Raw genomic sequence first — 15,458 nt, 5'->3', positions numbered from 1 at the left:
GACACAGCAGAAGGATGGAGCTGGATCACAGCACATCTCTCAACTGGCATCGCACCTCTCCCACAGCTCTCCAGTTCCCAGGTAGCTGCTTTGATTCTATTTTCTGGACTCCCTTAAACCCCAAAAAGCCCTGTTCCTTCTCATCACCCCCTTCCCCTCACCATAAACATGGGAGGTCCTAAGCCGGGACCCCAGGCTCTTGCTGACTGTGCCAGGAAGCCAAAATACCCATTGTGAGAATGGCAACAGAGCGAGGCTGGGACAACACAGTTTATTACAGAACAACACCCCGAGGTGTTCCACAAAGGCAGCCCATCCATAAGGAAAACCACCAGAGGACAATGAAGTGAAACCCACAGCAACAACACATAGCGGGAAGTCCAGTCCTTGGCCAGGGCAGCACAAGAGGCACAACCACATCGGCCCATCCGGGGGGGAGATGTGCCCAGACCTAATCCCCCAGCTCAAGGAGACAGCGCAGAGAGGCACACAAGGGAAGCATGGGAGCAGCAAATCCACCTCTGCCGGTTGTAGTGATGGAGAGGAAGCACCGTGAGAAGCCATGGGAGGAAAAGCAAACAGGGCAGCCACTGCAGGAGCAGAAAACCCTCCCTGCATAAGGGCTGGGGAGGTGCAGAGCGAGGTCTGCTTCACTTGGGGCACATCTGCTGAGCCCCCAAACTGCGCTGGCAGCAGGAGAACCTCAGCAGAGTCACTGAAACTCCTGCCTGCACCATACCCCTGCCCCCAGCTCCTGTGCATCTCAGGACAGAAAGGCAGCTGTGAAAGCTGCTGAGATCCAGGGCCGTGCCCCAGAACCATTACACATTGCACAGCACCTTCAGACAGGGCATCTCCTGCACAGCACAGCCCTGCCAACATCCCTTATCTGAAGCACGGGTTCCCCATTGCACCCAGTGCAAGCACCCATCCACAGTGGTTGTTCTTGCACCCTTATCCAACCCCACCAGCACCCTGGGGTTCCCGGGGGCTTGCTGACAGCTCCATTCCTCTTCCAGCATCACCTCCTGGGCTGGCAGGAGACCATGGATGTGTTTCCTGGGAGGCCAGGCTGTTATCCCAGCTGCAAAAAGAAGGTCTCTGAGATACAGTTCAGATCCCAGTATCTGGGATTCACGTTGAAAAGACTTGTTACAAACCTTGTTATAAACCCGTATATTAACAGGTTATGTGATTAGCTACTCTTTTCTTTCAAGACTGGTTTGTGTTTGGATTTTAGACTTTTCCCTTCGCTCCTCACCCAGATATGACAAGTAACAGTCAAAGTGAAACAGCTCTGGGGGGTGGACAGTGCAATTTGCTTTATCACTGGTAGAGCAGGATTTAGTGCAAAGAGAAAAGAGCCTCCCGAGCCATGGGAGGCATCACCAGCTCGTTCATATGAGCATGCAAAGTGCCCTGCAAAGGCGAGCCAGAGGCAAACGCATACCTCAGAAACCTCAGCCCATGGTTGTCTGACAACACTGAGCATCCTTTGTGCCCAGCCATGGCTGTGCCGCCTACAAAAGACAAAGAAGAGGGGAAAAAAAAGCCCACAAGAAAGAAGTAATCTTTAATTCCCCCCCCCCGAGAGCATCCTTTGGACAGGGCTTTGTGCAGGAGCATCAGTGTGATTTTCACACCCATCTGGAAGCAGCTCTCCAATTGATTTCTCTTCCTGTTTTGCCATTGGAGCTTTGCTTCTCCCACACAGCATCGCTCGCAGAGGTGTCTATTTTCGGAAACACCAGAGGTTTTCAGAAGCTGAGGAGATGATGATATCAACTCATCGGGCTCAGCCTAGAAAGGGGGAATGAAATCCTTTCATTAAGTCCCCCAGGCTGAAATCCTCTGCACATTTACCTAAATGGACTTCAAATGATGGCCCTAAAGGTCTGCCTTTAACTTAATCCAAGCCCCAGGCGTGTGGCAGCAGACCCTGGGGTGCTCACAGCAGAGCTGGCTATTGAAGGCCTCACTGAGATGATGCTAAATCACCCAAGTGGCAAACCCAGACCCGAGAACCTGGGCCCACAGCTCACTAACCCAGAGCTCCGGGTAGAAAACAGGACTTTTGCCTTTCTTTTTCATATGTTTGCTTCTGTTTTCCCCAATTTTAGCGCATGAAAGGAAAGCTGCTCAGCTGACAAAAACCCTGCTGAAAAGACAGGAAGGATTTGCTGGCTGGGGCTGCCCTGTGTGAAGGAACAATATCAGGGTGGAATTGTAGTTAAAAAGGGGCAATATTTGGTTTCGAAGCTGCAAGAAGGGGTTTTGTGCGCTCCCAACTTTCCAGTCCAACAGCTCCGCCTGAACCCTTGCTTTGTAAGTCAAGGCTTTGAGAATCACCTGGGGCTTTAAAGAAACACCAATAAATTAAACCTGGTATAAACAGTGCACAAAAGGAGGGCTCCATCCTCCAGGGGCTTTGCCTGAAGCAAGTGCAGAGGAAAGGGGAAACGGCTCATGGGGCTGCCCGGGAACAGGGACAACGCCAAGACACTGCAATAATACAGAGGCAAAAGGAAGCCTTTCATCAGCCCCTTCCTCCATCCATGCCCCCGACACGGCTCCCTCTGGGAATAACATCGTGCTCGCAGGGCAAACACTCTGTGCCTTGGGACCCCAGCCCAGGTCAGAGTGCGGTGCACGGGTGAAGCTGTGCTGACCAGCCAGCTCCACTACTTGCTGTTCGGGGTTTGCTTCTCCTGCACCGGCTGCTTGTGCTTCTGCGCGATGCCATAGGGGACATGGGCAGCGATGGTGCCCATCTCTTTGGCTCCCTCCACGTGGAACATCTGGTCATCAAAGAAGATGTGAGGACGGATCTTCTTCAGCAGCGGCCCCTTGGGAGCCCCGGCCAGGAACAAAGCCTCATCTGTCTCCAGGCCCCAGCTGCGCAGAGTCTTTAGTGCCCGGGCTCCCGAGCTGGCCGCGCTCCTGGCAGTGACCAGGTAGGTGCGAATGGGACATTCCATCCTCAGCCCCTTGGAATAGAACTTCTTCTGCAGCTTCCCCAGGGCCTCCAGGAAGCCCTTCAGGGGTCCCTGTTGGAGCAAGAAGAAACCATCACTGTGCAGAGCTCCACGTTATCCCTTCCTCCAGACACCCAGTCCGAGCAGAGCCAGACACGTGGTAAACCCCTTCTCCCTGTGGGCCCCAGAAACAACAGCATGGGGCCAGCTGACCCACGGCATCTCACACCCCATGTGCCAACCCCTGGCTTGCTCCCAGAGGCAAGAACATCCCCATGGGCTGCCTTCCAGAGGCTATTTCTGGCTGGACCCCAGCACTACCTGTGCCAGAGGCTTGTTCTCGTGAGCCTTTTCATGCTCAAAAAACATGTCCAAGCCATGAGCCTTCACAATCTGCTCCGACTCATCAGAGAAGAGCACAGCATCACCATCGAACGCCACCCGCAGCTGGTTCTCCGACACCTCCAGGTCTTTGCTGGGGCTGAAGATGGTGGCTGCAGCGATCCCTGTGGAGGTAAAGCGTGAGGCAAGAAGCAGCAGTTACCCAAGGACCCAGCCTCGTGGCTTATTCATTGAGGAGCAAAGCAAAACACAACAGGCTGGAAGCAAACGCTGCAAGGAGATGCATGCACCCAATAGTGCCTGCAGCTTGGCCCCAAGACCTTTTACAGCAAACAGATGACAAACCTCCCTTGGCATACAAGAATTAATGGGGAAAACCAGTGCTTTTTGCCTTGGAAGAGCTGTGGAGCTTGAGGAAAACCTTATTTCTATGGAAACTAGAGGCTTTTTGGAGCATCAAGGATGGAGCATCAAGCTTTCACATTGATGCAGGGACATTGGAGCTATAGCTGTTGACACCAACCCTCTGAGGGCTCCAGGCTCCCCCCACTTTCCCCCACAAGCCAAACCTCGGACTCACCCTCTTCAATGGCCCCACTCACTTTCTCGGCGTCAGAGGAGAGGTAGAGGTTGGTGTGGTAGGCCTTGAGGTAACAGATGGGGCTGTTCCCTCCCGTCATGCAGAACCTCTCGATGAACAGATCTGAGGGCAGATGGACCCGGGGTGAGCCCGGCTGCCCCAAAAAAGCCTTGACTGTTCCCCCGTGGCCTCCCAAGAGCAGCAGGATGGGGCTAACCTTGGTACCACTGTTCAACAGCACGGCTGGCAGCCAGAGCATCCTCACCACCAACCAATCACCACTCAGAGCCCATGAAACAGGGCAGAGGTGGGCTCAGCACGTGGTTTGGAGGGACAGATGGGAGGACACAACTTATCCTGCTGCCAAGCAATAACGCTGCCCAAAAGCCATGGCACCCGCACAGAGCACAACTTCGCTCTCACCATAGTGGTTGATGCTGTTGATCAAGCGAACCCCAACCTGGGCATGGTTGTTGGTCATGAGGACGATGTCGAAGAGCTCCTCGCTGTCGGGGTAGAGCTCACGCAGCTGCGTGTTCACTGCCTCCAGCGCCTGCAGCATCCAGGGTGAGGGGAAGGAGTCAGTGAGGCCCCAGCACTGCCCTGACCCCCTTAGCAATGAGCAAAGCACTTCTGTGACCAAAGCCAGGGATCTGACCAACCCCAACCATGCCACGGTGACACCAGCAAGTGCCTTTAGCTGGGAAAAAGAGACTGATGTGGGGAACACACACGGAGCTGCTCTGCTGTTTGCACACACAAAAGGTTTCAAGCTTTCATGAGGAGATGGGAATAACTCAGAGTTACAGGTAAGTGTTTTTCAAGCAATCAGAAACAAAGCACAGTTTGAAAAGCCCCACTGCAACATGCCAGCATTAGAAGCTGGTGGCTCCAGCAGGGCTGAATTCAGCCAGTTTAAAAGAATAAATACAATTTAATTTAAAAAAAACCCAAATCAAATAAAAACATGAGAATTCCCCAACAGGAAATGATCCAAATGGATGAGTTCTTCAACTCCTGGGCTCCGCTGCCGATTTGGAAGATCCAGCATTTCCTCAGTCTTGGAAGAAGCACATCACTTGCCAGGAAGTTTATTTGACCTCTGTTTGCTCTGTGGCTCCATCCCCTCTGCCACACTGCTTCCCACCCCTTCCCCACACGAGCACCCCATTGCTCTCTCCAAAGACTTTGGGTGAGGACCACGGAGCGGGTCTTGGCTGTGGCGGGTGGATGCTCACCTTGACGAAGGGGAAGGCAGCCCCGGGGAGGAAGGGCTCGTTCTCGTGGTCCAGCTGGTATTTCACATAGGCCTCCACCCCCTGCTCGCTGTAAATCTTCTGCTCCTCCTCCATGCGGAACAGCGCGCGCGAGGACACCGCGATGGTGATGGCGTTCTCAGGCTTGGGCTGCAGGGAAAGGGAGGCAATGGGGAGGCAGCCCCTGCACCAGACCCGAGGTGGGATCTGCTGACTTCAGCACAAACAGCCATGGTGTGGGGAACACCTCCATAGCGATGTGAAGGATAACGGGGCAGCTGCAACCCTGATCTTCCAATCCAGGCAAAGCCCCGATGCGCCATCCCCACGCATTCAGGATACCCACGAGCCTTTTTCTGCTGCTCACATCATGCCAAAGCCCTCCCAAAGAAACAGGCTCCCGGGATCCATCCAGACCCAACGTGCTACCCCAGGAGAGCCACTCAACCCCAGGCAGAAGGAATTTGGGTGGCTTTTCCCCGCCTCCCCAGCCAGGAAAAGCCACACACTGCAGCTTGGCCTGCTCTGCACTCCCACGATGCTGTCCAGATGTGACAAACAACCCGTGCCAGCTCAGCTCATAAAAACACTTGATATAGCTATTGTGGGCGGAAACATGACAAACAGGTGGTGCAAGCAGTGATTTATGAGTCATTATTATTAATGTTCGAGGGCTTGATCCAAAATCCACTGAAGTCAGCGAGAGGCCTGGGCAGCGAGAAAGGGGACACCAGGAAAGTCAATCTCGTCTTGACCCCCACCCGTCCTTCCTCTCCCCTCGGAGCGCAGAGGGGTGTTAATCCCCATCACTTGCTCACAAGCATGAAAGCAAGCTCGTTAGTGATGGCCAGCAAGAAATCCTCGCTCCCAGAACAGCAAATCCCAAGGAAGGAGAGCGGTGCAGCTGCCCTGTCCCCAGACTCTGCCCACAGCAAATCCCAGGAGCGGGACAGGGTTTGGGGCTCACACCCGGGATGCTCCCTGGGAGCTGGGAACAATCCCAGCCTAAACCCTCTCTGGCTGTGCCCGGGGATGCATCTCCACAAGGAGCCTGTGAAATCCAGGTCATCAGCACTCCAGAACCACCTCACCCTCGGCTCCTCTGTGACTTCCAGGATCGTGGCGCTGCCCTTGTGAGTAATGCTCCAGCAATGCTGTTTGCCATGGGGCAGGAGGGCGCCTTACACCCAGGTGCTCCGAAGGTCAAGCTCCCACCCCGCCTAGGGCTGAGCTGCACGGGAACAGCAGCGGGGCAGGGACACGGCACCCATCAGCGCTGGGGATCCTGCCCTGGGGCTCGCTCTGCCCCCAGCCCGGCCCCGCTGATCCTGCCCAGCCTGAAGACGCACCCAGGGCTGAGTCAGTGCAGCCCTGATGCCATTCCCAGCCCTGTGAGCAGTACCCGAGGCCAGCCCTGCAGCGTGGCTGCTCCCTGACACCTCTCCAAAGCCACACCAGCACCCAAAACCCCCTGCACACAGATTACACAGCGGACGATGAGGACTAGACACACATTAGCTCAGGCTGAGAACATCCCTGTGGCCAGAGGGATCCCTTCCCCACAGCATTTGCAGAGGAATTCAGTCTCATTTGGAAGCATCTCTTTTGCACAAGCAGTTAAACACCCCCCAGGGCACGAAAGATCACCCAGGTCCATGCAGAAGCTGATCAGCAACACCAGCATCACTCCCACCCATGAACCACAGCCAGGTCCCCATCTCACCTTTAACCCACCCAATGGGTGTTAGCTATTAACCTGGAGGGCCAGGTTAAGGCTCAGCCTGTGACAACTCATTAATTAATAACCCCGGTGTCATGGGCCATTTATTAGCTGAAAATATTAATAACTAGCAAATGTTTTGGGACATCCGGCCATTAGCCTTCAGCAGGGAGCCCTGCTGCTCCATGCTGGTCCCAAGTTCCTGCCAGCGCTGGGTTATTTATCCAGGTACACAGGAGATTTGCTGGGTGTTTGCTCCCTGCTCCTGGTCCCCAATGGACAATGGGGCAGAGCATCCTCCCCAGAAGGATCCCCCGCAGAACCATCAGGTCAGCAGCACGCACAGCACAGGGAGATGTTCCAGGGTGCTGAGGCGCTGGCCCAGGGTGCCCAGAGAAGCTGTGGCTGCCCCATCCCTGGCAGTGTTCAAGGCCAGGTTGGACACAGGGGCTTGGAGCAAGCTGCTCTAGTGGAAGGGGTCCCTGCCCGTGGCAGGGGTTGGAGCTGGAGGAGCTTTAAGGTCCCTTCAACCCAAGCCAGTCTGTGGCTCTATGAGATGTGTGGGGCTGTAAGCAGAGCCTAACTGGGTTCCCAGCCCGGATTTGCACCTCTATCTCCCCACACCTTGCACCGGCTGCGTGCCAAGAGCACAAGCACCTTGCACAACGGCAGCAGGCTGCTCAAGGTCCCTTCCCTGCCATTAAAGGCACCAGCCTCCAGGAGGTTCATTTAAGAGGCAATAAACACAGCAATAAAAATAACCATAAGCCTGGGGCCTCGCTCTGCCCCAGCCTGGGCTGCTGGAGCCCCAGCTGCCTCCGGGTGGGAAACCCGGCCTCCGGGAATGGGACCTGCCGGATCCTGTTCGCTCCTGCCAAGGAAGATTTGCACCTTTGGAGGACTTTCTGCAGGAACACCTCACCCGGGCGCTAACACAGCTCTGGGCTGGGCTGGGATTATCCCTGTTTGCTCGCTGGGAAACGCTGACATCTACAGAATAAGGCAATTCTGCTCTAGAGGAGGGATCTGCACTTGGACATTCCTTTGAAGTGGAGGTTTCACTTGGAAGCGTTCCCTCCTCAAGGTTGTTTGGATGCCTCTCCATCCCCGCTGGTACTGCAGGAGATCAGTATCCAAAACCAGGCTACAAGGAACCGCAGCACCGCAAATCCGCCGTCAGAGCGCTGCAAACAACCCAACAAACCCCACTTTGCCCTGAAACGTCACAGTTTGGGGGGAAATACCCTTCATTTTTAACAGGAAATGTGTGCAAGCAGAGGTCCTGCTCACAGCCCTCGCTGGGACATGCTTAGTCCCACAAGCTGCCATGGAGCTCAGCACCCATCCCAACACAGCCTCTTGCTGCCCGGCCCCAGTAGGTTTGGGCACTCCGAATGGCGAACCCTGATTTATCCTCCGAGCAGCATCCAAGGTCAACCAAGGTCAGTTAAGGCTCAGGAAGTGGCTGCAGGGCTCTGCTCAGCCAAATCCAACCGAATGTGCTGCCTGGGGATTCCTGGGGGTCCTCTCCCTTCCCATGGGAAGGTCAGATCCAGCCCCATCCTGAACAGCAAGCAGGAGATTCATGATGTGTTTGACAGAACAAGCAGGGCAGCATGGGGGGTGATCCCATCCCACCCCTGGGCTCAGTCACACAGGAGAGATGAGCAGGAACATGTCCTGACAGCCCAGCCCTCTGAAGAGGAACGTCACCCCTTGGCACAGGGGCGATGGGTGCTCCACAAGGTCCAAACCCACCCATTTCAGAAGCATCAGTGACCCTTTCCAGCAGGTTCCATCTCCATAAAGGGCAAAATCCATTCCAGACCCAAACACCCCAGGTTTGGGTACAGATGTATTTCTGTGCATTGCACATCCTCCTCTGCAGACCCAACAGCTGCTGCCTTTAAATGACTCCTTTAATCACCTAAATAATCACTTAAATCCTAAGCACCTTCCCCTGGGATTGGGGGCAGACATTTGGAAATCCCACACGCTCCCAGATGTGCCACAGTGGCACCAACACCAGCACCCCTGGAAGCCATCCCTGGCTGGCTCTGAGGAGAAGCCACAGCGGGGATCCCCTTCTGCACCCCTTGAACCTTTTGCACTGCCTGGAGCTGAGTCAAGGACCCACCTTGACCCTAAGAACCTGCAGGAACCCTGGCACTTCCCTGGATGCTGCAGAAGACCAAAACTGTGGCCAAATTGGAGATGAATATTGGTGGGGTTTGGTCACAGAAAGGGAAGGGTTTGCTCCAGGCTCAAGCATGGTCCCTACCGCAGCTAAAATACCCCATAAATGAGCATCCCAGTGAGCCGGATGGGTCCCCATGGGTGCAGGGGATGGGCAGAGCAGGGTGCGCAGAGGAGTGGAGCTCCAGCTCCCACCATCCCGGCCTCTTCTCCCTGCAGTGTCACTGGAGAGGCCAGGGGACATATCCCGCATTGCTGAGGGGTGACAGATCCCATCGCTGACCTCCCCGGCTGCCAGGAGCGAGGTGGGAGCAGGCTTGGGAAGAGCAAAGACCCCTGCAAAGGCAGGGAGCCCCATGGGGAGGTCCTGTCCACCCATATCCCAGCCTGGAATGGGGTCCTGCACCTTACAGCCCCCCTCCAGGAGGAGCAGAGCCCACAGCTCGCTCCGGCCCCCCCATCACAGGTCCCTGCTCCGGCTGCCACAGCCTCCGAGCCGGGAGGGCAGACAGACCCAAGGGGACGGGTGACAGCGAACTCTATTGCCCACATGCATAAGGGAGCCCCGGGCGGGTGCGAGCCCCCTGCTCGGGATCAGATTAAAGTTCAGGGCAATGGCTGGGATGGTTTTCAGTTTTCCGGAGGCATTATTTATACTCGGAGAGTGCCCTGCAGGCATCCATCACGGCCCCAGCAGCTGCCTGGCAGCGCTGTGCTGGGTGACAGCAGCCGAGCTGCTGGCCATGGGCACAGGGGCCCCCAGCTTGCCCCATGGAGGGGCATGGGGCCAGGCTGGAATTGTCCCCAGCCCCACATGGAGGGTGACACAGCCCAGTCCTGAGCGCCGGGATCTCAGCTCTGCTGCTGGGAATCTGGGAACACACAGGGAGCTGAAGGAATTCAGGGAGATGGGGGCTAACCGGATTGATCCCAGGCAACCAAAGGCAACCCAGGGATGCCATGGAGGAGTGGGGGCACTTCGAGAGACAAAGGGGTTCCCCAAGGACCTGGATTGAGATGGGGGCTCCAGGAAAAAACAGAGACACGCAGGGGGACCCTGGAGAGATGGAGGACATGGAGCACCCAGAGGGTTCCATGGGGGACCTGGAGAAGATGAAACACCCAGGAGGACCCTGGAGCATCTGCAGGAGATGGAGCACCAGAGAGACCCAGAAAAGGTGAGGCACCACATCACTGCCCCGTGCCTCAGTTTCCCCAGCCGTTCAGCAGAGAAAGGCGCGCTGGTCACCGAGCTGGCCACAAGGAGAGGAAGAGGAGGAGCCTGGGCTGATGACAGCACGAAACGAGAGCTCCCAGCGGCACCCCACCACCAAGCCAGGCTGCCCCTCTCCCCCGGCAATGGTGACGGCCGCAGCGCTGAGGGTTGGCAGCTCCGGGAGCTGCAGCCGGGTCGCAGCACGGAGTCCACAGCGGCTGCTCCCCGCAGGGACCCGCAGCCCCGGGGGTGGCCGTGGCCGGGTGGGCTCTGAGGGGCCACAGCCCCCAGCCTCACGTACGGCAGCTACAGGCGCGCTTCCAGGCGCTCCCATGTTCAGCCCTGGTTAGATAACGCAGGCTTTCCCTCTAATCTCCCCGAGCAGGCGAGCCTGGCAGGGGCCTCTCTCCCCCTGTGACACCCCGGGGAGGGACTCGGCTGTCCCCCTGCTCTGCTGCAGCCACCTCTCCTGTCCCTGGCAGGGCCTCCTGCCTTGGCACAGGCAGCTGGTGGGGCACGGAGCCGCTCTGCAAGGACACCTCAGCCCAGGAGGGACCTGGGGACACTCCGGGACCTGCGGGAACCCAGAGAGACTGCGGGGATCCAGAGAGGTATCAGGCATATGGGTGATGCCACAGAGGAGTGGGGGCACCTGGAGAGAGCCAGGAGAGACCTGGATTGAGATGGGGGCTCCAGGAAAGAACAGAGACACGCAAGGAGACCCTGAAGAAGCCGGAGGACACGGGGCACCCAGAGGGTTCCACAGGGGACACAGAGATGAAACACCCAAGAGGACCCCAGAGCACCTGCAGGAGATGGGGCACTCAGAGAGAGACCCAAGGGGACCCGAAGGAGATGGGGATGCAGGGAGGAAAGGGCGAGCACCCAGAGGGGCCGGTTCCCCTCTGGGCCGGGGGCACCGCGGGGCTCTCACCGATTTGGGTTTCTTCTTGGGGGCGAGGCTGTCGTAGAACGCTTTGGCCTCCTCCCAGGGCCGCCCCGCCGCGCCCGGCGCCCCGGCGGTTCCCGGTGGCTCCATGGCCCGGTGGCTCCGGGACACCGGCGGGTCCGCACGTACCGGGCGCTCCCGGAGCCGCGGCCGGTCGGCGGAACGCGCTTTATAAGGCATCCCATGAAGCTCCGGGGTTTCAGCCCACCGGGGCACGGTTTAACCGCTTCGGGACCGAGCCCGAGCCCGCCGCCCGCCGAACACCGGAGTCGCTCCGGGGCAGAGTCAGCGCCGGGGGCTGCAAACCCCGGGAAGAGAAGGGAAGGGGCTGGGAACGAGGCGGCACCAGCAGAGAGCGCGGGGAGGGCACCCACGGGTAGCACCGGGGGCTCTCGGTGGTCGCCGGGGTTTGCCCACACCTGCAGAGCATCGGGGGGTACCGGGGGGCTGGATGAGCACAAGGAAGGGTCAGAACCGGGAGCCCGTGGGTGCCCCGCGCTGTGTGTGGTTGATGGAATGAATGTGGGCATTAATTAGGGCTCTTCACTGAGCGGTCTCCTACAAGTGTTGGTGGGGTTGAGCCTAGCCAGAGCTGTGCATAGAGCCCCTGTGCCAGCCCGGGCTGAAAATGGACCAACAGAGCCACCCCACCCCCGAGGGCCTGGGGAGCAAGGAGTGAACCCCAGAGACCAAAACCCATCAGGCAGGAAGAGCCAAGGGATGGAGGATCCCACCTCACCCGGCACAGGGCAGAGCCCCAGCACCGAGCCCAGCAGAAGGGTTTTGCCCAAAACTGTCTGTCAGCAGCTGAGCACCAGCTCTGCCCCTATGGACCACAGCCTCAGGGACCCCCCGTGTCCCTGCCCTTGAGACAACCAAACACAACCTGGCTTGCATCGATGTTCAGCCAGGAGAGCACAGCCAGGTGAGGTGAACAGGGCTGGCTCCAGGGCTCACCCAGCTGCCTGGATCCCCAACCCTTTGGGATGCCCTCCTTGGAATTTAACATCATTTCAGCCTCATCAAAGGCTCCTTTTCCCTTTGCAGGTCCCTGCTGGAACGTACCTGAGCTTGCTTTCGGGTGGCCTCAAGGGAAGCAGGAGCTCTGAGGGCCCCAGGATCACTGAGGCCGTTCTTGAGTCCCTTCCAGCTTGAGTTGCTGCCCTTCCCAACAGCAGTCCTGGCATGTCCCCAGGCTCCCACACAGCAGCAGTGCCCTGGTGTCCCTTGTCCCTCCTTCCCCAGACACTGCTGAGCTGCAAACACACACACAGAGCCCAGGCGAGCCCAAGGTGCAGAGCTCTCCCCTCTGCAGCACTCCTAAACATACACTGCTATGGCTGGAGCATCTCACATCGCTGTGCTCGGGTGCTGGCTGATGCAGGGCAGATGAGATGCTGGTGAGTGCAGGGTGACCAAACACCCAGGCAGGAGCCAGCCCTACCCGTTCACTATGGAGAAGTGCTCCAAGCTGGTGAGAGCTCCCTAGCAACAGGCACGGTCCCTGCTGGCTGCTGGTGGAGGAGAAAGGCCAAAGGAAGATACGTGCAGGGAAGATGGGCGTGAAGAGAAGGCTGAGGAGGAGGATGAGAATACAGTGGTAGCAGGTCCCAGCTGCTGGTGGTGCTGGGATGGTGCCCAGGACAAAGCCACCAGGTCCTCAGGCTATGCCCAGCTCTAAATGAAGGGGCACAGCAAGGGTCCAGCTCCCTGTTGCCAAGGGAAACACATTTCCAGGACAGATCCATCCCTGATGGGTAACATCCCCCTCCCCAAAGCTACCTGCATGGCTGAAGGGTTTCAAATTCACCCATCTGAGCCCCACTGTGCTATTCCCAAGGGCTTCTCCATCCTTTGGAGTGTCACAGATGAGACCTATGAATGATGCTCAAGCGCAGTGTTATCATCCCACTGTCCTCAGCAGCCGTTTGGGGGAGCACCACACATGGGGGACAGTTTATTTTCCCATTAAAAAAATAGATAACAACTTCACCATTTAACGGATATTACAGTCAAAACCACCACAACGTGCAGACTAAATACCGGCCTGTGACAATATTCCTGTCCTTGGGCAGGAGGGATGGAGGCAGCAGGCTGGGGTGGGGGGAGGAAGGAGGCAGACAAGTGTCTTGTGGCCTCAGAGCCCTGCCAGGAGGCTCAGCAGGTACCGAACCCATCCACACCTCTCCACAGCCCCGGTGCCCTGTAGTGCCATGCCCCAGGACATGCCTTCAACACCCACACTCCTGTCATTGCCCCAGGGCAACCTGCAGAAGCCCCTGCCTTCAATGTGGGACCCCAGGCATCAGCTTCATATCCAGGACCTCCACAAAGCATCCAAGATGCGGCTGGGGCAGTTGTGGAGGTCACCCACTTGCTCTGCCAGCTCCCACAGGTGATGGGGTGGAAGGTGGCTTTCGGGATCAGCCACTGGCCACATCCAGGGGTGGCCTTGGACACTGCTGCTCTCCCCTAAAGTACCCTGACAAATCCTGGCTGTTCCCAGCAGCAAAAGCAGAGCTGAAGCCAAGCACCCTGCCAGAGCTCCCAGGAGCCCGGAGCCAGCCCTGGTCCTTTCAGGCAGGGAATTGCCAGTGAAGGACCAGGATTTGGGACTTTTCAGCCTCCCTGGAGGCACCACAAGCAATGGGGGGGTGGGGGAGGGATCAGCAGCAAAGGAAAAGAGCTGGTTTCGGTTCAGATCAAGGAACAGGCCAGGAGAAAGCAGCAGGGACATGGGAACAACTGGTCCTGGATAGCAGGACACGCACCGTTGGCTGCAGGGAGTCCAGCTCCAGGATGGGAGAGGGTGGATTTGGGGATAACCTCAAGCCCACAATACCCAGAGCAGGCTCTACCCATCGAGGGAGAGCTACAGCCCATGGACCGCAGGCTGCCAAGGATGCAGTCGGAATGGGTGGCAGGAAGGAAGGATAAAGGGAGCACGGCTCATGCCTGGGGCAAAGCGGGCACAGGGACACTCAGCAGGAATAGGGATGTGGAAAACCCATCCCGGGAAGCAGAGGTTGGCTGCAGCCAGTCCAGCCACGAACCCGCAGGGCTCTATTTCTGCATGTCACACTGCAGGAGGAGGACGATGGAGGGGTCGCTCTTCGCTGCCTCCTTGAACTCCTCCAGGGAGATCTGGTCATCCTTGTCCTTGTCCATCTTTGTGAAGATCTTGTCGACGCGCTGCTGCGGTGTCAGCCCGTCTTGGTTCATCCTCATCATGATCACAGTCCCCACCATCTTGTAAATGGCCTGGAGGAACAAGAGAAGCGAAGGAGCAGAGTGGGAATGTTGGATGGGCAGAAGGTTCCAGGACAAGGTAGGGGACAGAACCATTGCTTTCTGGGACCCAACATGAGCTATGTTGCTGCACAGCTACATCAGGTGCTCACCAGGTACCTTTCAGACAAGGCTCCAGGCAGGAAAAGTCATCCTTTAGTGCCAAAAGGACACAAGAGCTGGGAAAAGCCTGGGAAAAGCCAGCTACCCCTGCTGCTTTTAAGCACCGGTACCTCAATGATCTCCAGCATCTCCAAGCGTGTGATCTTCCCATCCCCATCCAGGTCGTACATCTCAAAGGCCCAGTTGAGTTTCTGCTCAAAGGTGCCCCTGGAGGTGACGCTCAGGGCACAGATGAACTCCCTGAAGTCGATGGTCCCATCACCGTTCTTGTCGAAGGTGCGGAACGCGTGCTGGGCAAACTTGGAGGCATCTCCATAGGGGAAAAACTGCAGGAAGGAGAGAAGAGAGAGGTGGAAAGGAGGAGGGGGAGCTACAGGGTGTTGGAGCCCTGGAGGCAGCCCTCAACCCCCTCAATGGAGCCCACCTTGATGTAGAGCTGCTGGAACTCCTCCAGGTTGAGGATACCGGTGGGACAATCCTTGAGGAAGCCCTTGTACCACTGCTTCAGCTCCTGCTCGCTGAACTCCGTGCTCCTCACCAGGTCATCCAGCATCTCCGGGGCCAGTTTGCTGCTGTGCTTGCCCATGGCTGCCCCTGGGAGGGAAAACATGGATCTGACACAGCAGGTATGGAGGGAGCTGGTGCTCCCAGGCCCTCCCTCCACCCCGGCAGCTGGTTAGCCCCACACCATGATGTCCATTGCCCTCTAAAGATGAGATAAAGAAGAGGCAACACAAACCCTCCCTGGCATCACTGGCCTCACAGTGCCCAGCTGGTGGCCGAGCAGGGGGTGAGGACGGGCTGTGCCGTGGG

General features: G+C 57.5%; 2 protein-coding genes across 3 annotated transcripts; both read right to left on the bottom strand.

Annotated features, from left to right (window-relative positions):
* Positions 1-1,069: 1,069 nt before the first annotated feature.
* Positions 1,070-11,419, bottom strand: NT5C1A (5'-nucleotidase, cytosolic IA; the record flags this gene model as incomplete). Its single annotated transcript, XM_080632495.1, is given in 7 exon segments — positions 1,070-3,047; positions 3,297-3,481; positions 3,898-4,020; positions 4,321-4,450; positions 5,136-5,303; positions 11,220-11,389; positions 11,392-11,419. Coding segments are annotated over 7 exon segments (1,170 nt in total). The 3' UTR covers positions 1,070-2,681.
* Positions 11,420-14,297: 2,878 nt separating this feature from the next.
* Positions 14,298-15,231, bottom strand: HPCAL4 (hippocalcin like 4; the record flags this gene model as incomplete). 2 transcript variants are annotated; one of them, XM_080632476.1, is made up of 3 exons in its annotated part: positions 14,298-14,495; positions 14,756-14,971; positions 15,070-15,231. In XM_080632476.1, 3 exons carry the CDS (start codon positions 15,229-15,231, stop codon positions 14,298-14,300), a joined length of 576 nt encoding a protein of 191 aa, XP_080488602.1. The 2 variants fall into 2 exon arrangements, with proteins under 2 accessions (XP_080488602.1, XP_080488603.1); XM_080632477.1 differs by lacking the exon at positions 14,756-14,971.
* Between the last annotated feature and the right edge of the window lie 227 nt (positions 15,232-15,458).

The sequence above is a fragment of the Psittacula echo genome, assembly GCF_963264785.1.
Source record: "Psittacula echo genome assembly, chromosome: 21".
Taxonomy (NCBI): Eukaryota; Metazoa; Chordata; class Aves; order Psittaciformes; family Psittacidae; genus Psittacula; species Psittacula echo.
Note: the sequence above shows the minus strand (reverse complement) of the source record. Positions and strands in the feature narration are given on the sequence as shown.